The sequence below is a fragment of the Pan paniscus genome, chromosome 12 (genome assembly GCF_029289425.2).
Source record: "Pan paniscus chromosome 12, NHGRI_mPanPan1-v2.0_pri, whole genome shotgun sequence".
In the NCBI taxonomy this organism is placed as follows: Eukaryota; Metazoa; Chordata; class Mammalia; order Primates; family Hominidae; genus Pan; species Pan paniscus.
The window spans coordinates 82,414,770-82,438,160 of NC_073261.2; the positions used below are offsets into that span (position 1 = coordinate 82,414,770).

Genomic DNA, 23,391 nt, shown 5'->3' on the forward strand with positions numbered 1-23,391 from the left:
GAATAACTTTGAAGGGTCTTCTGAGATCCAAAGTTCTCTGTAGGATCTGAGGGAGGCCTCAGTTGCAACTGCATCGTTATTCGATCTCTCCTTCTGCCCAATCCGGTTTCCCTCATCCCTCAAATATGATTCCCTACAGCACTCTCCAATAGACCTCCTGGGCTCAAATCTGAGTCTTAGAATCTGTTTCCCTGGGAACCCAGCCTATAAACTGGTAATATAATAATGGATGTGTCACTTGATTCCAAGATGAACCTTAGAGGATGGTGCTTTACAAATGGAGAAATTGTTGCTTTCATCAGGTAAGGGGTACAGAAAAGGAGGGTTTGGGAGCAATCTGAATTTTAAGGCTTCTCCCAGTTTTTCTGACCCCTCTTGAAACCCAGTAATCTCCTCTTGTGATGTCCACTTCCTTGACTTTGTTCACACTAAATGCAAGCTCAGGCACAGAATTCAGCCTTGGTAATTCTCTAAGACCTAGCTTATGTGACTGTCAGTGGTCTGAGATTGAGGCAACTGGAGAGAGGACTGCTCAACAAAGCTGTTGCCATTCTCCTGCTTTCAAATGATTTAGCGTGGAGTGAAGTTTGTTCCCTTCGTCCAGAATGCTAATGAAGGCCAAAAACAAACAAACAAACTCTACTATCCTGATATTTTTCTCCAAAAAAATTTCCTGAAACTCTAGCTTTAGTAAGCACATTGTGCCACTCTATTTCTTCCTACCAGTTTTTACGTTAGTCAGGGCTCTTTCAGGTGCAAATAGCAGAAACCCTACTCAAGTTAGGTGAAATCAACAGAAAATTATTAACTCATTTTACTGGGGAATCCAAGAATGGAATTCAGTTCCTGCTATATCTAAGGGAACAAAATAGGTCATCAGAATGTCCTCTCTTTTTTTTCTCTCTCCCTCTCTCATCTGTATCCTTCTGTATGTTGACCTTTTTATCTTCCATTGAAAATGGGCTCTTGGCTGGGTGTGAAGGCTCACACCTGTAATCTCAGCACTTTGGGAAGGGAAGCCAACTTGGGCATATCACTTGATCCCAGGAGTTCAAGACCAGCTTGGGCAGCATGGCAAGACCCTGTTTCTACAAAAAAAATACAAAAAATAGGCTGGGTGCAGTGGCTCATGCCTGTAATCCCTGCACTTTGGGAGGCCGAAGTGGGTGGATCACCTGAGGTCAGGAGTTTGAGACCAGCCTGGCCAACATGGTGAAACCCCATCTCTACTAAAAATACAAACATTAGCCAAGCATGATGGTGCATGCCTGTAATTCCAGCTACTCCAGAGGCTGAGGCAGAGGTTGCAATGAGCCGAGATCGCACCATTACACTCCAGTCTGGGTGACAAGAGTGAAACTCCATCTAAAAAAAAAAAAAAAAAAATTAGGTACTTGGGAGGCTGAGGTAGGAGGGTTGCTTGAACCTGGGAGGTTAAGGCTGCGTTGAGCCATGATGGTGCCACTGCACTCAGCCTGGGCAACAGAGTGAGATCCCATCTCAAAAAACAAAACAAAAAACAGAAAATGGGCTCTTTTCACATGGTGAAGAGGCTGTCTGCAGGCACGTCTTCCCTTCCTTCAAGCTCCATGACCTAAAAAACCAAAACACACTCCCTACTAGCTCCTTTAGTTCAAGGGAAAAACGTTGTTTAGGGTAGATTGGGTCTCATCTCTAGGATTGTTACAGAATCATCATTGTGACCAGGGTGATATATTAGTCAGGCCTGGTCATGTGTCCATCTCTGGGCTCAGAGGTAGGATCTATTAAAAAGAGAAAGAAAAGTAAGATGGGAAGCCAAGAACAAGAGCCACATCAGTGTCTTGCAACTTAATGAAATGGAAAATCCATACTTCTTTTTTTCTTTTTCTTTTTTTAAAGACAGAGTTTTGCTCTTGTCGCCCAGGCTGGAGTGCAATGGCATGATCTTGATCTTGGCTCACTCAACCTCTGCCTCCCAGGTTCAAGTGATTCTCATGCCTCAGCCACCCGAGTAGCTGGGATTACAGGTGCCCACCACCACGCCTGGCTAATTTTTGTATTTTTAGTAGAGATGGGGTTTCACCATATTGGGCAGGCTGGTCTTGAACTCCTGACCTCAGGTGATCCACCTGCCTCAGCCTCCCAAAGTGCAGAGATTACAGGCATGAGTCACTGCACCCGGCCGGAAAATCCATAATGTACTAGCCCAAGTAAACTCTATTAGTCCTCCCTCTCCCAATTAAACTGAAATGATCAGAAGGCAAGTTGCATAAAAGTGTTCAATGTAAATTATTTTTCAACCCTCAGAGATACACAAGCTAAAATAGAAATTCCACATTATCCATTGCTCAAAGAAAATTAAATACATTTTCTAGTTCCTTAAAAACAAAACAAGACATACAGAAACCATCCATTATCCAGGAAATTTAAGAGATTCATGTTACATTTTAGGCATTAACAATGATTGTTCAATAAAGACGTCCTAAAGTTTATTTTCAGTAATATAAGAATTATATCCATTTTATGTCTTAAAGGGACTCAGTTGTATAGTACATTGAAATGCCAATTATGTTTGACTACTATTCTATATTGATTTATCCAGACACTATCTGCCCTGTGGGAAACACATAAACTTTTCAGCCTTCACACATGGTAACACTGGGAAAATATCAGCAACAACTCCTTGTTGCCAGCGTTGGTTACTTTCTTACAGTACATGACCCTGCATCTGTCTTGCTGGTTTGTAAGCTTCTGAAAGAATCATTGTTTGACAGAAGTGTTGCTGAAGGGTGTAACAATGGCAAATTGGACCTCCACTTGTAGTGAGAATCTTGAAGCTGTGTGCAAACAAAGATCTGAGCAGAATAATTTTTGAATAATTGGGAATTACATACATGAATACATTTGGATATAAAAAAATGCAGTCACAGATGGGAGAAGCCCTTGATTCATCAGACAAGTTGCCTTAAGAGAAAACATAATCACAGCTAAACATTAAATCTGCTGCTTAAAATATGTTAAGTCTTTTGAGTAAAACAGGCTTTTAAACTTGAGGCAATCACTTGGTTCTTTGCTCACAGTATTTTGAATGTGCTTGTGTCAAAATTGGAATAGATTCCCAAAAGGCTGACAAACAGTTATGAAGAATCAGTTTTATTTTCTGATCTTTGTGATTCATAAAAAATTATTAGGAGGCAAGAAATAAATTAATTGATCTAAGAGAAACAAGGGTAATGCCACCTGCTTTGTAAGCTTCTGATTTAGGGTGCTGGGTACTATACCTTGGGCTCAGAATTTCAAAGTTAAATTTTTTTTCTTTTTAAACTTTAGTGTTACATGCAAATCTTTTTCTTAGATTATAATAGCTACAATCTTGGAGATTTAATATTTTACGTAAAATGGTTTAGCAACAACTGCAAGTTTTGATGTTTGAGCTACTATTTGTTGGAGAAGTCAATTAATCATGTTCCTATGAACAGGTCTCCAGTTCTCAGGGTACAGTCTGGTACATTTGTCTAGTTGGTGCTTTTGTCTACTTTGCATTTATATTGACTATTTGAATACAATGTTTTTCAAACTCCAAGTCATGCCGTATTAGTGAGAAGCGAAATCAAAATATAACCAGCGTTTAAATTCTTTTTCTTTGTGAACATATTTAAACATACACAAAATAGAATAGGCTGGGCGCAGTGGCTCACACCTGTAATCCCAGCACTTTGGGAGGCTGTGGCAGGCGGATCACTTGAGGTCAGGAGTTCGAGACCAGCCTGACCAATATAGTGAAACCCTGTCTCTACTAAAAATACAAAAATTAGCCAGGTGTGGTGGCATGCACCTGTAATCCCAGCTACTCAGGAAGCTGAGGCAGGAGAATCGCTTGAACCCGGGAGGCAGAGGTTGCAGTGAGCTGAGATCACACCACTGCACTCCAGCCTGGGCGACACAGCAAGATTCCATCTCAAAAAAAAAAAAAAAAGAATAGTAAAATGAGCTCCCATATACCCATCACCTAGCTTCATCGATTATCAAGATATTGTCACATTTCCTTTTTCTATATTTTTGTTATTTTATTGTTTTGAGACAGGTTCTCACTTTGTCACCCAGGCTGGGGTGCAGTGGCATGAACAAAGCTTACTGCTGCCGCCACCTCCCGGGTTGAAACAATCCTTCTGCCTCAGCCCCTTAAGTAGCTGGGAATACAGGTGTGCACCACCATGCCTGGCTAATTTTTGCATTTTTTTTTTTTTTTTTTGTAGAGACAGGTTTTCACCATGTTGACCAAGCTGGTCTCAAACTCCCGAGCTCAAGTGATCCTTCCGCCTCGACCTCCCAGAGTGCTGGGATTATAGGTGTGAGCCACTGTGCCCGGCCTTTTATTCTTTGGGGAAGTATATTAAAGACAATTCCAGGCTGGGCACAGTGACTCAACGCCTGTAATCCCAGCACTTTGGGAGGCCAAGGCGGGTGGATCACGAGGTCAGGAGCTCAAGAGCAACCTGGCCAAAATGGTGAAACCTCGTCTCTACTAAAATACAAAAATTGGAAGGAATGGTGGCGGGTGCGTGTAATCCCAGCTACTCGGGAGGCTGAGGCAGGGAATTGCTTGGACCCGGGAGGCGGAGGTTGCGGTGAGCAGAGATGGCGCCACTGCACTCCAGCTTGGGCAACAGAGCAAGACTTCGCCTCATTAAAAAAAAAAAGAAAGAAAAAAGACAATTCCAGACATCATGTTAATTTACTTCTACATATTCCAGTGCCAACATGCATCTCTAAACATATTTTTTCTTACGTAACCACAAAGCCATTATCATGCCTTAGAAAATTAGCAATAATTGGCTGGGCACGGTGGCTCATGCCTGTAATCCCAGCACTTTGGGAGGCCAAGGCGGGCAGATCACCTGAGGTCGGGAGTTCGAGACCAGCCTGGCCAACATGGTGAAACCCTGTCTCTGCTAAAAATACAAAAATTAGCCAGGCATAGTGGTGCGTGTTTGTAGTTTCGGCTACTTGGGAGGCTGAGGCAGGAGAATTGCTTGAACCTAGGAGGCGTAAGTTGCAGTGAGCTGAGATCACGCCACTGCACTCCAGCCTGGTCGACAGAGTAAGACTCATTCTCAACAAACAAACAAACAAACAAACAAACAACAAATTCTATGGTCAATGTTGCATGCTCATTTTATTGGAACTAACAGTAGCATTGTATGTGATTGATAATTCTTTCCTGAAAGGACTTCTTTCATTCACGTATTTGTGACCTCACTGGGCTCAGTTCTCCTGCCTCTCTGGCTCTTCTTTGTCAGTTTCCTTTGCTAGATTTTCATCTATACATCCTCTAAAGATTGAAATGACACAAGCCTCAGTCCTTGGACTCCCTCTCTTGTCTATCTGCATTTTCTTCCTAGATGCTTTCATCTATTTCTGTGGCTTCAAATATTAGGTACAAGCTGCAGATTCCCAAATGTATCTTTAGCTCTGACTTTTCCCCTGAACTGACTTGTATGTCATATAGCCAACCCCTATTCAAATTTGACGCTTGGATGTCTAGCAGGCACAAGCTTGATATTCTAGAAGATCATTTTTGATTTCACTTTTTAAATCTGCTTCTCTTTGTTTTCCCCTTTTAAATCAGAGTCATCTCCATCTTTCTAGTTGTTTAGGCCAAAACCTTTGGAGCCGTTCTTGACTTACAATCCACAGCCAATCCATCAGTAAATCCCCTTGGTTCTACTATTTAAATAGAGTAAGAACCTGACCCTTTCTCATCATTTCGCCTGCTGCCCTCTAATCCAAGCCACCAGCATCTCTATTCTGGATTAGCCTTCTCTTTGGTGTATTTTTTATTTATCCCCATTCCCCTAAAATCTCCTTTCCAAACAGCAGATAGAGTGACCCTTTCAAAATGCAAATGGGTGGCTGGGTGCCGTGGCTCACGCCTATAATCCCGGCACTTTGGGAGGCTGAGGTGGGTAAATCACTTGAGGCCAGGAGTTAGAGACCAGCTTAGCCAAAATGGTGAAACCCCATCTCTACTAAAAATACAAAATTAACTGGGTGTGGTGGTTCATGCCTGTAATCTTAGCTACTTGAGAGGCTAAGGCATGAGAATCGCTTGGACCTGGGGAGGCAGAGGTTGCTGTGAGCCTAGATTGTGCCACTGCACTTAAAAAAAAAAAAAAAAAAAGCAAATGGGTGTGGTGGCATGCACCTGTAGTCCCACTTCCTTGGGAGGCCAGGGTAGGAGGATTGCTTGAGCCCAGGAGTTCAAGGCTGTAGTGTGTCATAATTGCACCTGTGAATAGACACTGCACTCTAGCCTGGGCAACACCGCAAGACTCCGTCTCTTTAAAAGCAACACACCAAACTATCCAATGGTTTCTCATCTCATTCTAAGTAAAAGTCTTCAGTCTAAATAAAAGTCAGTCTTCACGGCCACCTACAACACCCTGCTTGATATGGCCTCCAACTACCTCGCTGACCTCCAGGCCCCTCTCCACCCCCTGCTCCTTCCTCTACTCCCACCCCCTGCTCTCTACCCCCTGCTCTTTTCTCTCATCCACACAGTCCTCCTCCTTAAAGTTCTCTGAATAGGCTACACCTATTATTGCCTCTGGGTTTAGGTGTTTGCTGTTCTCTAAGCCTTAACCACTCTTTTTTTTTTTTTCTCCTTCCAGAAAATTCTCCTGGCTTCCTCCTTTCCTTCCTTCAGGTTTCTGTTCAACGTTTTTCCTATTTAAAATATCAACTCTCCGGGCATGGTGGCTCATGTCTGTAATCCCAGCACTTTGGGAGACGAGGCAGGCAGATTGCTTGAGGCCATGAGTTTGAGAACAGCCTGGGCAACACGGTAAAAACCCGTATCTACTAAAAATACAAAAATTAGCCAGGGCTTGGGCCTGTAATCCCGGCTACTCAGGAGGCTGAGGTGGGAGGATCGCTTGAGCCCAGACGTCGAGGCTGCAGTGAGCCAAGATCGTGCCATTGCTCTCCAGCCTGGGTGACAGAGCAAGACCCTGTCTTGAGAAAAAAAAAAAAAAAAAAGCAACTCCCCCCATGACACCCTCAATCCCTTTACCCTGGCGTATTTTGCATCACAGTTCTTTTTGTCTTCCCAAATTAAACTTTAAAGAGCTTAATTAGAATCTAGGGTTGGTTTGTTTTGTTCTCTGCTGTATTCCCAGGATTTCAAATAGTGTATGGCACTGGATATGTATTCAATAAATACGTGTTGAATAGGTGAATAACTTGTATTCCCAGTGCTCAGTAATATAACCCAGAGTCAATCAATTCACCTTGTTTCTTTTGGGGGCTTGGTGCAGGTGTCTTCGTTCCCTCATCTCTCAAAGGAGAGGTGAGCTAGGTCATCTCAAAATAGACATTAATTTAACACATATTTAATGAGACCTACTGTGTGTCTGGCACTGGGTAGGTGTATGGCCTACAATAAGAGATCACAGTCCCTACTGATAAGGAGTTCGTGGGATAAACAGACAAGGAGTTCGTGGGATAAACTGATAAGGAGTCCAGTGGGATAAACAGTCACTTCGGAAATGGCCGTGGGAGGGCTTCCAGAGGAAATACCCGCGCGTTTACCTCGTTATAGGTAGGGGACAGGCAGGTGGAGAGGGAGTGGAAGGCTGTTCTCAGCTTCCCACGTGTGCACAGGGAACCGATCCAGTCTGTAAGCCCTGTGAAGGCAGCGACGTGGTTTTTTTGTTTTGTTTTAGACAGAGTCTCGCTGTGTCACCCAGGCTGGAGTGCAATGGCGCCATCTTGGCTCACTGCAACCTCCACCTCTCGGGTTCAAGCAATTCTCCTGCCTCAGCCTCCCGAGTAGCTGAGATTACAGGCGCCCGCCACCAAGCCCGGATAATTTTTTGTATTTTTAGTAGAGATGGGGTTTCACCATGTTGGCCAGGCTGGTCTCCAACTCCTGACCTCAGGTGATCCACCCGCCTCGGCCTTCCAAAGTGATGGGATTACAGGCGTGAGCCACTTCGCCAGCGATGGGTTTAACTTGCCTGTTTTCTCCCCAGATTTGGCTGGAGACTCTTAATTACATTGTTCTTTTACTTCTCACATGTATATGTGCATTTACTGAAGGGAGAGGCGCGGTAGGGGTGGAGGGTTGGGGAAGAGAGTCAGTTCAATTCCAGCTTTAAAACTATAGGATTTTTGGTAGAATTCATTTATCTTCTAAAGCGAGGCCCCGCGTACGCGCTTAGGGTGGGGACCCGCGCGTTCCTTTACACTGTTCCCAGGCCCTGATAATCCACATCCTATCATGTTGAACCTGGGAGGCAAACGGCAAGGTGCAAAAGACCTCCACGGTTTCTCCGGCCCGCGTTTCTGAGAGTGAAGGGCCGTTCCTATTGGACATGGCGTCAGCGCTGAACGTTAGCTGCAACATCTGCACTCGGGGGCGGGGGAAACCGTCCGACATCCTGGGATCTGCATAGTCGGCTCTCCTGAAGAGTTCTCGGTATTTTTACTAGTTGGCCTCCCACAAGCCTCTGCGCCAACCTGGGAGGAGTTGACCTCTTGCGGCTCTACCAACAGAGGAGTGCAGGGGTGCAGCGAATGAACATGATGCCCAGATCGGAGACGGAAGACGGAAAAGAAAAGCTTCCATAATGAAACAAGCAACATCGCTTATGTGAATATCACATTGGGTCTTCTGTCCTTGGAGAAGTGCGGTTTTCCATCTTCCAACCTAAAACAATCCCTCGCTCCCCCCACATTTGGCGCGCCCGGCAGTTGGTCTCTGCCGCGCCAGGCTACCCTGCGGTCACATGCTCCTCCTGTCCTTCTGGCGGAGCGTGCTTCCCGCTGCGGGGACGTTCGAGCAATGGCAGCCCTGCTGAGATCCGCGCGTTGGTTGCTGCGTGCCGGGGCGGCCCCGCGCCTCCCGCTCTCCCTGCGCCTCCTCCCTGGCGGCCCGGGCCGGCTGCATGCCGCCTCCTATCTGCCCGCCGCTCGCGCCGGGCCCGTGGCCGGGTGAGTGCCCAGGCCCTTCCTCCAGCCAGGCTGCGGCGCCAGGGTCCCCCGGGGTCGTGGGTGCCGGCAGGGACCGGGTCCTGCCTGTGCTCGCCACCCTTCTCCCCGCCCCAGGACCTAGCCTCCCCGGGCTCCGCACCACGCTCCCTACCAGGGGTTTTCGGGTGACAGGGTTAAGCGCCTTCAGAAGGTCACGGCTGTGGGCATGGCCTGCTTCCGGCTTGAATCCTGCCCCCGCCCCTTCAGCCTGGACCTTACTGCCCTCGGGGTACCCACGGTCAACGAAGATGAGGGGGGCTTTGAAGACTGCTTTGGGAAGTCGGGTGGTGGTCTCTTCCTTACACTTGGCCAGCTTGGGTGGTGTCCCACGTGCGGTCACCGTTGGTGATCAGTAACCACCTAGCATTTACATATTGGAAATTTAGCTTTTTGCGAGGGATGGGGCGGCGAGGAGTGGGTTGGGAGTTTGGGTGAGCCACGGATGACTTAAAGCTGGACGCTGGATTATGATCACTTTGGGCTTTTGCCTGCGTTCTCTTGAATGGAGTTTTCCTTCAGCATTTAAGAAGGTGTTGCGCGAGTTGGGAACTGTCATGGTAGGATTTGTAAATGTCCTTGTTTGTTATTTATTTATTTATTTATTTCGAGACGGAGTCTCGCTCAGTCGCCCAGGCTGGAGTGCAGTGGCGCGATCTCAGCTCACTGCAACTTCCGCTTCCCGGGTTCAAGCGATTCTCCTGCCTCAGCCTCCCGAGTACCTGGGATTACAGGTGTGCGCCACCATGCCAGGCTAACTTTTGTACTTTTAGTAGAGACTGGGTTTCACCATGTTGGCCACTCTAGTCTCGAACTCCTGACCTCAAGCGATCCTCCTGCCTCAGCCTCCCAAAGTGCTGGGATTACAGGTGTGAGCCACCGCTCCCGTCCTGTAAGTGTCTTTGAATGAATGAGCACATGCAAGGCACTCTGTTGGAATCTGGGGATACAAAGGAAAGTTAAACTCTCAGTGGGTGTCAGATAGGCGAATAAATGCTCTCATGGTTTGAGGTTTATCAGAGATAGGTTTGGTATAGACTTTTTTAGTGGAGGGGAAAAGAAAAGTTGGTGAAAGTGTTCATTTGGTTATTAATAGTATTCTGACCACCAGAGAAGGGGAGATAGGTGCTGAGCTTTTAGCATTGGAGAAAAAATGATTTTGAAAGACTGATGCTTGTAAATTAAGGTACTTTGAGAGCTCGCGTAAGGACTGAGAGCCAGTGATCTGCAGTAGGCTGGGCCCAGACTGCAGCCTACTCCAGATTTATCTTCATTTTATCCTCAATTTATCTGCATTATGCCATTAGACAAGTTACTTAACATCTCCAGGCCTCAGCTTCTTTAGCTATAAGGTGGGAGTAGTAGTAGTGTTAGGAATATTGCAGAATTATCTGTATTAAGCACTTAGTATAGGGCCTGATGCCTAGTAAGTGCTTTGTTGGTTACTACAGGAGTCATAACATCTACGGTTATGCGGACCTTCATGGACCAGCCTGAACACCTAATCTCGCCATAAAATTACGTGGAGGAAATAATTTATGACTTCTTAACAACTTAGTTATAATCTTTGGAATGGAGCCTACTTGTAATTTGGAGTCTGCCTATATTTTCTTATTGGGCTTGAACAGTTAACTTTCCGAAATCATGCCTCTGAGCACAGAACTATATACATCTCTTGGCTTTCAGAGTTTCTTTTGAGAAAGTTGTGCCCATTACTCTTATTTTTCTAATCCTCAGCATTTCTGTGAGGCCAGGGGAAGGTCCACATTTTCTTTTATCTTCACTGTTGCATTTGAGGAGAACTGAATAAAGAGAGAACATAGTTTAGTAGAAAGGGTGGTCTCGGTGTTCATCAGACCTGGGTTCTGTTTACTTACTGCATAATCTCAGCCATCTTACTAACCTGTCTGTTCCTCAGTTTCATTATCTGTAAAGGCCTTTCCCCCTTATCTTTGTAAAGTTGCTTTCTTATCATTCAGATCTCAAATGTCTCTTCAGGGAAGCCTTACCTCAACACTCAATCCAAAACATGCCGGTCCCATTGTAGATTTATTCGTGGCACACCTCACTTGTCTGATATCATTACTTATTTCTCTGTTTTTTTTTTTTTTTTTCTTTAGTAGAAGGTAAGCTACATGAGAGCAGGACTTTGTCTTGTTCACCACTGTGTGTTCAGGTGACAGCAGGCAATAAAGAAGTGATTGTTCCCTCTTTTTCCTGGACTCTGAGCACTGTATATAGTCTCCTACCCGACATCCTGTAAGCATGCCCAGATCTTGCCCACCTGACACACAGAACCTTTCCTGGAACTCTATTTACTCTAGAAGCTTCTCAGTCTCTTCCCTGTCTGTACTTCTCTGTCCCTTTAATTTCATCACTTTTCATTCACTTTCCTACCCACTGCAGTCACACCACTGTCAAAGGCCATTATTATCTTATTGATTTTTTTATTGTATTTTTGAAAAATTATTTCAAAAGTGCCTTGAAGAACAGTTGCAAAAATTATTCCTTAAGGTGCCTCGAGGGACAGTTGCAAAACCTGGGTGGTGGGAACAATAAACTAAAAATCACCCTTAATTATGTCAACCAGAGAGCCATTCATTGATAGCTATCCTTCTAATGACTTATGTATGTGTAAGATGTACATTTATTTAACTTTTTGAAAGGACCTCTTTTAATTACCAAATCCACTTTTTGGGCCTTGACCTGGCATATTACTCTGTCTTCCATTTTCCCCTTCATGAGACACTTTTCTTGGTATTGATGACACCATTTTTCTAGGTTCTCTTCTCTTTAGGATTTGTCTCATTTGCTTCATTCCTCTTGCTTCTGTTCACCTATTAAATGCTGATGTTCTTGGTAGTTTTACCCGTGGTCCTTCTATGTTTTCTCAACATTTTCATTCTCTTTTGTGACCTTTTCCATTTTTCAGGGCATTACTTACCTATCTGATGATGTTTCTCCCAGATATGGACCATCTACTACACATCCACCTGCTTGAACTATAGGTACTTCAAAGCCAACACAGCTCAAATTGGACCCCTCCTTCTTCTTACATCTGTTCCTCTTGTGTTCCCTATTTTCGTGAATGTTGCTGTTTCTACCTGCCTTCCAGAAAGATCCTGGATATCTACATATTTGTTTTCCCATTCATCTCTCACTCCCTTCACCCCCCCATTTATTGATTGCACAAATGATTAAGCCCTGTTAGATCTGCTTCATTTGGAATGCATCCCTTTTCCTCCAACCCCATCATCATTCCCTAGTCTCCCTGGTAATTTGATCATGTCATTTTCCTGCTTACACTTAAGCATTGTGGTGGCTCCCATTGGGTCCAGAAGGAGATCCAGACTCTTTAGCACAGGTGCTTTATGAGCTGGAGTTGCCTCTGGAGCGTCATCTCTTCGGAGTTCCCTCCCATGGCATCCTGCGTTCTAGCCATACCAGACTACTGCTTTGAAGTGCTCTACAGCAGGGCTTCTCAAACTCTAGTGAGCATGATTGCCTGGGGCTCTCGTTAAACTGCAGATTCTGATTTTGTAGGTCTAGTGCTTGTCTGTGGATCTGTAAGGCTTTGATGGGCCATGTTGTATATTTCCTTGCCTTTGAGTGTAATGTTGACTCTTGGAATGTGTCTCCCCTTCCCCCTTAGTCAGGTGTCCCCCATCTCTGTTGAACCTTAACTTGACTGCCTCTCCCATTTGACTGGCTCCTTTCTTGTGCCTCCTCTTAGACCGTGTATCACTAAAGCACCCATTAACACTATGACATGTGCACTCACCAACACTCTGGAGCTGGCTGTAAGTTGCTTGAAGGCAGATACTGTGTCTTACTCCTTTTGCTTTCCCTGGTGTTTAACTTTGTGGCATATAGTAGGTGTCAAATGTTTGTTGAGTGAATCAATGAAAATCTTAAGACATTGAAGAAGGAATATGGTAAACTGGAGGAGATTGAAGGGATGCTTAACCCACCCATGCAGTGCAGTGTGTCTACACAAATTCACCCTGAGCTTGATTTCCAGGAATGTCCTATTTGAGGACAAATGAGTATTAGTGAGTGAAATTATTAGACATTAGTAATCTGTTTTCAAAATTGTAGCACCAAGAAGTATATCCTTTTCCTTTGTAATATGTGGTCTTGCTCTTCATTTTCCCATTTCAGTACATCTATTTTTCAAATAGATGCTTTCTTGAAAACCAGCTCTTACTCTGTTCTCTGTGAGGAGATAAATACTCTTGCTTTGTCACATACATTTTCCTTGCATTTCTGGATCAGAGCTGCTTTGTGTGTGTATTCTTTGTGTGATGGTTTTTAGCATAATACTTGTATACTTCAGAGGAAAGATAAGCTTTGAGCTAAATCTGTTTGGAAGTAGATCTAGACTAATGATTGGCCTAAAGGTGAAAATTACATATTGTTCTTTGATGGGATGGTGTGATTTTTATTTCTAAAGTTGGAAGAAAACTTTTAGAAAATCTCATTTTAGAAAAATCTGCAAATATTAAGAATCTGATGGGTCCGGCTGGGTACTGTTGTTCACACCCGTAATCCCAGCACTTTGGGAGGCCGAGGCGGGCAGATCACTTGAGGTCAGGAGTTTGAGACCAGCTTGGCCAACATGGTGAAATTCTGTCTCTTACTAAAAATACAAAAACAAAATTAGCAATGGTGGCGGGCGCCTGTAGTCCCAGCTACTCGGGAGGCTGAGGTGGGAGAATGGCATGAACCTGGGAGGCGGAGCTTGTAGTGAGCAGAGATCAGGCCACTGCACTCCAGCCTCAGTGACAGAGTGAGACCCCATCTCAAAAAATAAAAAATAAAAGTATCTATACATAAGTTAGCCAGGCGTGGTGGCCCATGCCTGTAATCCCAGCTACTTGGGAGGCTGAGGCAGGAGAATTGCTTGAACCCGGGAGGTGGAGGTTGCAGTGAGCCGAGATCACGCCATTGCACTCCAGCCTGGGCTACGAAGCGAGACTCCATCTCAATTAAAAAAAAAAAAAAAAAAAAAAGAACCTGATGGGTCCTTTGGGGTTGTGAAATCTGTAACATTCGGCCTCTGCTCTGTGAGTATAGATTTATCAATCACAGGGCTAGACAGGCACATGTACAACTATTAGACGTGCTGTCCATAAGAGAAGAATATAATATTGTGGTATTGCAGAGAGAGGAGCAGTGCCATTTGTTTCATGGCAGGGGGACATTGAGTTTTAGAGGACACATGGTAGTGGATATTCAGAATGTTCCAAAAATAGAGAAGAGCATGAAGAGACTTGGAGGCCGTTTATCCCGTGTAGCTGTGTGGGATGTGGTGGAAGTTGATTTCTTGAGGCTACCAAGATTGCTTAGAAGGTAGGTTAGTTGATGATTGGAAGCCGTTGGAGGATTTTAAGTACAGATTTTGACAAAGTTTATGTAGATTATAGGAACGTGGGGATGGAACAACACTGGTATTGCAAATTAGCAGTAATAGGCCTTCAACGAGGTAGTACAGAACTGACGAAAAGATCCGTTTTTTGAGAGAAAGAGAACAGAAGATTGGTGAGAGTGTTAGCAGAATTAAGAAAAGTAGATTTGGGGATTAGGGTAAACAATGGTACCTTTAGAATAGATGTTGATTACTTTCTTTTTTTTTTTGAGATGGAGTCTCGCTCTGCCACCCAGGCTGGAGTGTAACGGGGCCATCTCGGCTCACTGCAACCTCTGCCTCCCAGGTTCAAGCGATTCTCCCACCTCAGCCTCCCAAGTAGCTGGGACGACAGGCGCACGCCACCATGCCCGGCTAATTTTTGTATTTTTAGTAGAGATGGGGTTTTGCCATTGCCATGTTGGCCAGGCTGGTCTCGAAATCCTGACCTCAGGTGATCCACCACCTCAGCCTCCCAAAGTGCTGGGATTAAAGGCATGAGCCACTGCACCTGGCCTGATGTTTATTATTTTCAAAGTGTGTTTGTAAACATAACATCATACAAACATTTCAACTTCCGTGGGTTATTACAAATTAGGAAACAGGATTAGAAGTATAATTTATTCAAGACCTCAAGTTGAGATTCAACTCCAGATACCGTGATTCCCGTTTTTGAAATGTTTTACATATGTTGCAACATATGTTACAAGCGTTTTACATATGTTACACATTTGATCTTGTCATTTTCCTGTTTACAGTTAAGTGCCATGGTAGTTTCCATTGGGTGCAGAATGAGGTCCAGACTGTTGTGTTTTAGATGGTGAAGGGATTACTTATGGACAAAAACATTTTTTAAAAGGCAATATATGATATAAACTTGGGATTTAAAGACTTTCACAGGTAAGTAAACATAGAAGATCTCAGAATGTATCTGGAAGGGATCTTCATAGATTCTGAAGAGTGTCCATGTCACATTATCGGTGCCAATCTGGTTAACTGACTTTGCATTACTTCCTCCATAGGTGAGACACAGGAGACATCCCTTTTGACTGGAGGATCATGGGAGATGGAAGGGAAATCTCGATAGGTGGAAAGGAGTGGATTGGTATTTCAGGCCAGAAGGTTGTTATAAAGTGTAGAAGGGTGGCTAGTAGCTTTTTTAGTCTAAAATTCTGTGATTTACCATAAAGCATAAAACTGGGGCAGCTAAATTTGTCAAAAGTTTTTGGAGAATTCAGTTCTTAGAGGGAGAAAGTTCATTGTGACTTAGTTTTATAAAAGATTTTTTAGGCCAGGCCCAGTAATCTCCGCACTTTGAGAGTCTGAGGCAGGAAGATCACTTGAAGCCAGGAGTTCAAGACCAGCCTGGGCAACATAGTGAGACTCCTGTCTCTAGAAAAAAAGAAATTAGCCAGCTGTGGTGGCATGCACCTGTAGTCCTAGCTACTTGGGAGCTGAGGCTGAGGTGGGAGGATTGCTTGAGGCCAGGAGTTCAAAGCTGCAGTGAGCCATAATTGCACCACTGCACTCCAGCCTGGACAACAGAATGAGACCCTGTCTCAAAAAAAAGATAAAGGAAAGATATTGTAAAAACTCAGAGGCATTTGGCCAGGCGTGGTGGCTCATGCCTGTAATCCCAACACTTTGGGAGGCTGAGGCAGGCGGATCACGAGGTCAGGAGATCGAGACCATCCTGGCTAACATGGTGAAATGCCGTTTCTACTGAAAAAAATAACAAAAAAATTAGCTGGGCGTGGTGGCGGGTGCCTGTAGTCCCAGCTACTCCGGAGGTGACAGAGCGAGACTCCATCTCAAAAAACAAACAAACAAAAACTCAGAGGCATTTATTGAGCACCTTCTATAATAAGACAGCTATTATTTATTGAGCAGTGGCGTCTCTTTTCTTTCTTGTTAGACGGAGTTTCGCTCTTACTGCCCAGATTGGAGTGCACTGGCGTGATCTCGGCTCACTGCAACCTCTGCCTCCCAGGTTCAAGCGATTCTCCTGCCTCAGCCTCCCAACTAGCTGGGATTATAGGCATGCGCCACCATGCCTGGCTAAGTTTGTATTTTTAGTAGAGATGGGGTTTCTTCATGTTGGTTAGGCTGGTCTCGAACTCCCGACCTCAGGTGATCCGCCCGCCTTGGCCTCCCAAAGTGTTGGGATTACAGACATGAGCCACTGTGTCCAGCTTTTTTTTTTTTTTTTTTTTTTTTTTGAGACAGAGTCTCTGTCTCCCAGGCTGGAGTGCAGTGGGGCGATCTTGGCTCACTTGCACCCTCTGCCTCCTGGATTCAAGCAGTTCTGCTGCCTCAGCCTTCTGAGTTGCTGGGATTACAGGCACCTGCCACCATGCCTGGCTAATTTTTGTATTTTTAGTAGAGATGGGGTTTCACATGTTGGCCGGGCTGGTCTCGAACGGACTTCAAGTGATCTGCCTACCTCGGCCTCCAAAAGTGCTAGGATTACAGGCTTGAGCTACTGTGCCTGGCCCCTTGTTTCTTTTCTTAATTACATTTACCATAATTAATATTTTTAAAGGTCTAATTTATTAGATTTATTACTAGATAAGAATATTCTAGCCAGTGCCTTATACATAGAAAGCACTCAGTAAATATTTTTTGAATTAATAAATGGAAGAACAGAATTGATGTGATAAGTAAAGAACAATGATAGTATTTTTGAAAAAAGATGGTTTTGAGGATGGTTGATCTGGCAGTTGTATGAAGAGAGGCTGAAGCCTGAGAAACTAAAGATTTGTTGCAGAAATCCACGAGTTCATCAAGAGCCTCAGACATCTAAGCACTCACTAGATGGGATGTAAAGGCTGAGAGACTTTGCCCAATAAAATAATTAGTCTAAGATTTTGAGTTTGAGTTTGTGGGAACAGGGTATTAGTGGAATAGTTGGTTGCAGTGGAGAAATTTGAAGGGAATACCAACCTTTTTTTTTTTTTTTTTTTTTTGAGGAGTCTCGCTCTGTCGCCCGGCCTGGAGTGCAGTGACGCTATCTCGGCTCACTGCAAGCTCCGCCTCCTGGGTTAACGCCATTCTCCTGCCTCAGCTTCCTGAGTAGCTGGGACTATAGGCGCCCGCCACGGCCCCTGGCTAATTTTTTGTATTCTTAGTAGAGACGGGGTTTCCCCGTGTTAGCCAGGATGGTCTCAATCTCCTGACCTCGTGATCCGCCCGCCTCGGCCTCCCCTAAGTGCTGGGATTACAGGCATGAGCCACCGCGTCCGGCTCATTACCAAACATTTTTAAAAGGCATTATCTTTTTGCATTTTGGATACATTTAAAACTCGGGAGGCTCCAGCAGTATATAAAAAGAATGATTTACCGTGATCAAGTGGGATTTATTCCAACTGTGCAAGGCTGGTTCAGCATTTGAAAATCAATCCACGTGATCCAGCGTATCAACAGGCTAAAGAAAATTCAAGTGGAATAGTTAAATTAGGGATTGGTGAAAACGTAGGAGATAAATTTGAGTTCCCCATTTTCTACATTACAGTGCAACAAAATAAGTTGAGAGAGCGGCTCTATGAAAACTAGTTTTGTACTTTACAAGTGTGTCATAAAATCCAAATCCCTTATTTATCTGCCATTGGAGACTTTGCACTGTCTAGTCTCACTCTCACTGTCTAGGTTTAATTTTTTACCGCTTTCCAGTGTGAACACCCAATTGCAGCCAGATTAGTTTCTTCAATGCCCTTTTGCCACGTTGAGTTCGTTTCAGAATGAGACCGTCTGAGTGCTAACCCTGGCCCTATCATTAGCCTTAACTGTGATGACTTTGGGCAAGTTGCTTCAGTTTTTTCATTTGTAAGTTATAATTTTCTCATACCCAGCACAAATTAAACACCTGATAAACATTAGCTATTAATAATGCCTCTTCTGTCTTCTACCTGTATCTCCCTTTAAACTCTTGATAGCTCTAAAGTGACACTAAACTGATTCATAATATCAGTGAAGAAGAAAAAAAGTGGAGAGAAGAGTTTTAAGAACGCGTATGGCCTGGGCATGGTGGCTCATGCCTGTAATCCTAGCACTTTGGGAGGCCAAGGTGGGCGGATCGCTTGAGGTCAGGAGTTTGAGACCAGCCTGGCCAACATGGTAAAACTCCGTCTCTACTAAAAATATAAAAATTAGTCGGGCATGGTGGTGTGTGCCTGTAATCCCAGCTACTCAGGAGGCTGACGCATGAGAATCGCTTGAATCCTGGGGCAGAGGTTGCAGTGACCTGAGGTCGCGCCATTGTACTCCAGTCTGGGTGACAGAGCAAGACTCCATCTCAAAATAAAATAAATCAAAATGGGCAGAAAATACTTCACCAGAAAAGACATATAGATGGCAAATAAGCATACAAAAAGATGTTCAACAGCTTATGTCATCAGAGAAATATAAATTAAAACAACAATGAGATACCACTATCGGAATGGCAACAATCCAGTAAAACGTCGAAAACCCCAAATACTGGCAAGCATGTAGGACAACAGGAAGTCTCATTTATTGCTAGTAGGAAAGCAAAATGGTATAGCTATTTTGGAAGATAGTTTGATAGTTTTCTTACAAAGCTAAACATAGATTTACCATTAGGTATTTACCCAAATGAGTTCAAAATGCATGTCCATACCAAAACCTTCACACAAATGCTTATAGCAGCTTTATTCATAATTGTCAAAAATTGGAAGCAACCTGGATGTCCTTCAGTAGGCAAATGGGTAAACAAATCATGTATATCTACAAAAGAACATTATTCAACAATGAAAAGAAGTGCGCCGTCATGCTGTGAAAAGACATGGAGGAACCGTAAATGTGTATTGCTAGGTGAAAGAAGCCAATCTGAAAAGGCAGCATGCTGTATGATGCAACTATATGACATTCTAGTAAAGGCAAAACTAGAGACAGGTAAAAATCAGTGGTTGCCAGGGGTTCGGAAGGAGGGTGGAAGGAATGAGTAGATAGAGCACGGGGCATTTTTAAGGTGGTGAAATTATTTTGTATGATACTATAAAGGTGGATACATGTCATATGTTTGTCAAAACATGTATACACACAGTGAACTCTAATGTAAATTATGGACCTTGGTTGATGGATAATGTATCAGCATTGGTTCATCATTTGTAACAAATATACTACACTACAGCAAAATGTTACTAGGGGAAATGGGAGGGAGAAGAAAGTGGGAACTGTTCTTTCAGTACAATTTTTCTATAAACCTAAAAACACTAAAAAATTGTGGGTTTTTTTCTAGTCAGTCTCTGCTTATGAAAAAATTGTGTTTACTTTTAAAAAAAATGATACAGGCTTAAAAGTAGTGGGGAGGGTCCCATGGAAGCCTGCTTAGTAGGATAATCTGATCCCTTATATCTTTTTTTTTTTTAATGGACATTCAACTATAAGATCGTTTTCTGTTGAAGAGTTAAAAAAAAACCCACCTTAATTTTTTTAAAAAAACTGAGAGATAATAACTTTAAATGGTAGATTTTACAAGAAAACATTTATGGGTAATTTGAGTATTAGTGGTAGGAGCTGGAGTCTGGAAGGAACCTGAGACATTTAACTAGGAAGTGTAAAGGAGCCAGTATGATACTTGGATGAGATGATACAATAATTTCCCCTTATGTGGTTATATCAATTTTGGTCCTTAGCATTTGGAGGCAGTGAGCTCCAGCTTGTGCAAGCCTGGTGGGTGTGATCTTCTTGTGGGGCCCCACCGTCACCCCTGGACTTGTTCTGTTCTTTCTTTTCTATGACGACATACCCATTACTCCAGGCTGTGAAACTCTTGTTTCCAGAATGTATTAGAGTGAATTTAAAAATAAGTTCTGGACCATATAACTGAAGAGTGAAGACTTCTTTGGTTAAATATGTAATCCTTCCTCTATCCCAATTTATTTTATAATAGATTCATGTTTCTACTTAATTAAATCCAAGCACACTTATGAGAAGGAGACTCGGCTGCAGTAAAGACATGTATATGAGAAAAATTTGCCTAGAATATTCAGAACAATGTGCTAGTTTATAAACATGTTTTCTGCCTGAAATTTGAGTTGGTCTTCTCTTACATTTAAAAAATATCCTGTAGCGGAAGTTTTATTTTTGCTCTTTAACAGTTTATCAGATTTGCGTTGTGTAAAAAACTTTGGCAAATAGACTTCACAATTTTGAAATTTCTGTATTAATCAGCTTTTGTTGTTGACTAATATTATTGCATACTCCTCCAAACTTGACATGTTGTCCTGGATAGTTTAAAAATAATGTCACTTTGTGCTTGCGGGACATTAAGAAGGGGATAGTTTAGTAACAACTGATAGAGCAACTAGATAAATGCCTTTTGGAAGTAAGGGATAAATATTATTTTAAGGGTATATCTTCTGTGGTTTGTAGCTTAATTCAGCTCGTTTAACAAACTCGAGTCAATTAGCCATCTACAATGTGCTGATTATTGGTCTTACAAAAATAAAACATTGTCTTATTAAGTCAGTATCTTGATTTTTTCCATTATTTTATACCTAGATGGTGGAATCACTAATGGTTAGAGTCATGATTTCTCCCAGATCACAGTGGTAGAATTTCTAGTCTATTATCAATTACAGCCTCGTTTTATATAAACTTGAGGTGAAACCTCTAGTATAGTTTCCTTTAGTAAAACATCACGTACTTGATCATTCAATTTGTGACTGGTTTTTTCAGATTAATAACATAGGATAGAAATGTAAGTTTTATTTTTAAAGTCACCATTGTGATGAAAATGTGTACGTCTGAAAAATGTGATTATATTATACTTGTTATATAGTGTATAATATATTTAGTGGCTGCTGTAACTAAGATATTTGCAATAAATGTGTAAACCACTGATAATTAGAAATCATTTGTTAAAAGTGATGTTTAAATGCAGAGAAAGCATTTTTAAATTCAACTCAGATTGATAACAGGTTTCCTTCACACATAAGAATTATTTTTTATCTGATATTTTTAAATCAGGTACAGCTTATATTTTTACCTATAATAGCCTAGAGAAGAAAGTATATGGGAACTCTACTTAATGCACGATTTTTCTATAAAACTAAAAATATTCTAAAAATTGTGGTGTTTTTTTTTCCTAGTCTCTGTAAAAAATTGTGTTTATTTTAAAAAAAGGTACAGCCTAGAAGCCCTCAGATTTCATGTTAGAGAGCATTCGACTTGCATATTAGACTCCATTACTAAAATAGTGAATGGTTTAAAGATTGCTTGCTCTTTGTAAACACATAATGTACTATTCTGACCATACCTAATTTGTAATCATTTTTCTTTCTATTCTGGCTTCCTTAAAATTAATGATGTTTAACACTTTATTTATTTTTGGTGGCAGTTGTTTTAAATAATTAGGAAAGAATACAGCTAACATTTTGACAGTTGCACAGCAGATAAGAATTAAGAGCCTTATCACTATAAAGTGTTTCAACTTTATTTAGACGGATTAGAAATTATTTGGGCCTAAATGATCCTTAAAAAAAAAAAAAAACCCTGCATTGTTTTAGCCTGGACATTGGTCTTCTTTTAAATTCATAGTAAGCTTATACCTAGAAAACTTAAAGGTAGTTATAAAAATTTTGGATATATTTTAGATCTCTTGTCTTATTTACAGAGATGAGAAGAGCTTTGCAGCATAAACTGCTTCATCTTCTGTCATTACCTTGTTTTGGTTAAGGAGATATTTAGAAAACACTTAAAACACACTGTATTTCCATCTGATTTTGAAATGATTCCATGTTCAAAGTTATCAAGATGCTGTCAATTATTCAGATTTACTGTGCATATAATTTATGTATGTGTGTATAAGATTTTATCTAAAGCAAAAGCTAAAACTTTCTTTCCCATTAGTTCATACCTCTATTTTTGGTATTGTACTGTGATTTTAGGTGTTTAATAACTAATTTTAAAATTTGTATAAGTTTTGTTCAAAAAATGACCTAAATAGATAGCAACTGATTATTATTAATTATGTTTCATTTTTTAGAGGACTACTGAGCCCAGCCAGGCTGTATGCCATTGCTGCCAAAGAAAAAGATATTCAAGAGGAGTCCACTTTTTCTTCTAGGAAGACTTCCAATCAATTTGATTGGGCTCTAATGAGACTAGATCTTTCTGTTCGAAGAACTGGCCGCATTCCAAAGAAGCTTCTACAAAAAGTTTTTAATGATACCTGCCGCTCAGGTATTTCAAAATTTCCTGTTCATAAAGTTGACTTTTGGCTGGGCACAGTGGCTCAGGCCTGTAATCCCAGCACTTTGGGAGGCAGGTAGATCGCTTGAGGCCAAGTGTTTGAGACCAGCCTGGCCAACATGGCAAAACCCCATTTCTACTAAAAATACAAAAATTAGCCAGGCATGGTGGCGCGTGCCTGTAGTCCCAGCTACTTGGGAGGCTGAGGCATGAGAATCACTTGAACCCAGGAGGCAGAGGTTGTAGTGAGCTAAGATCGCACAACTGCACTCCAGCCTGGGCGACAGAGAGAGACATCTGTCTTTAAAACAAAAAAAAAAGTCTTAAATTTAGGTTGGTGCAAAAGTAATTGCAGTTTTTGCCATTAAACGTAATGGCTGCAATTACTTTTGCATCAACCTAAATAAATACTTGAGGGTAAGCTCATTACACAGTAGATTATTTGATACTTTAATTTTCTTTGTTATATTCTGTTGATTGTCATTTATGTTATGATTGTGATTTCTATCTTGTCAACTCATCTGGGCAAAGTTTGGAGTAACTAAAACATTTTTAGATTTTTTTTTTTTTTCTTTTTTTTGAGATGGAGTATCGCTCTGTCGCCCAGCAGGCTGGAGTACAGTGGTACGATCTCGGCTCACTGCAACCTCTGCCTCCCGGGTTCAAGCAACTCTCCTGCCTCAGCCTCCCAAGTAGCTGGGACTACCGATGCATGCCACTGCCCAGCTAATTTTTGTATTTTTAGTAGGGACGGGGTTTCA

General features: G+C 42.4%; 1 protein-coding gene across 1 annotated transcript in view; it reads left to right on the forward strand.

The window, feature by feature from the left end:
- The first annotated feature begins 6,610 nt into the window (after positions 1-6,610).
- Positions 6,611-23,391, forward strand: part of LRPPRC (leucine rich pentatricopeptide repeat containing) — a 109,306-nt gene continuing 92,525 nt past the window's right edge. The window contains exons 1-2 of the mRNA XM_003822643.6: positions 6,611-8,976; positions 22,425-22,621. Of these exons, the coding sequence (XP_003822691.4) occupies positions 8,828-8,976; positions 22,425-22,621 (346 nt within the window). The 5' untranslated portion in view covers positions 6,611-8,827. The remainder of the gene's footprint in view (positions 8,977-22,424; positions 22,622-23,391) is intronic.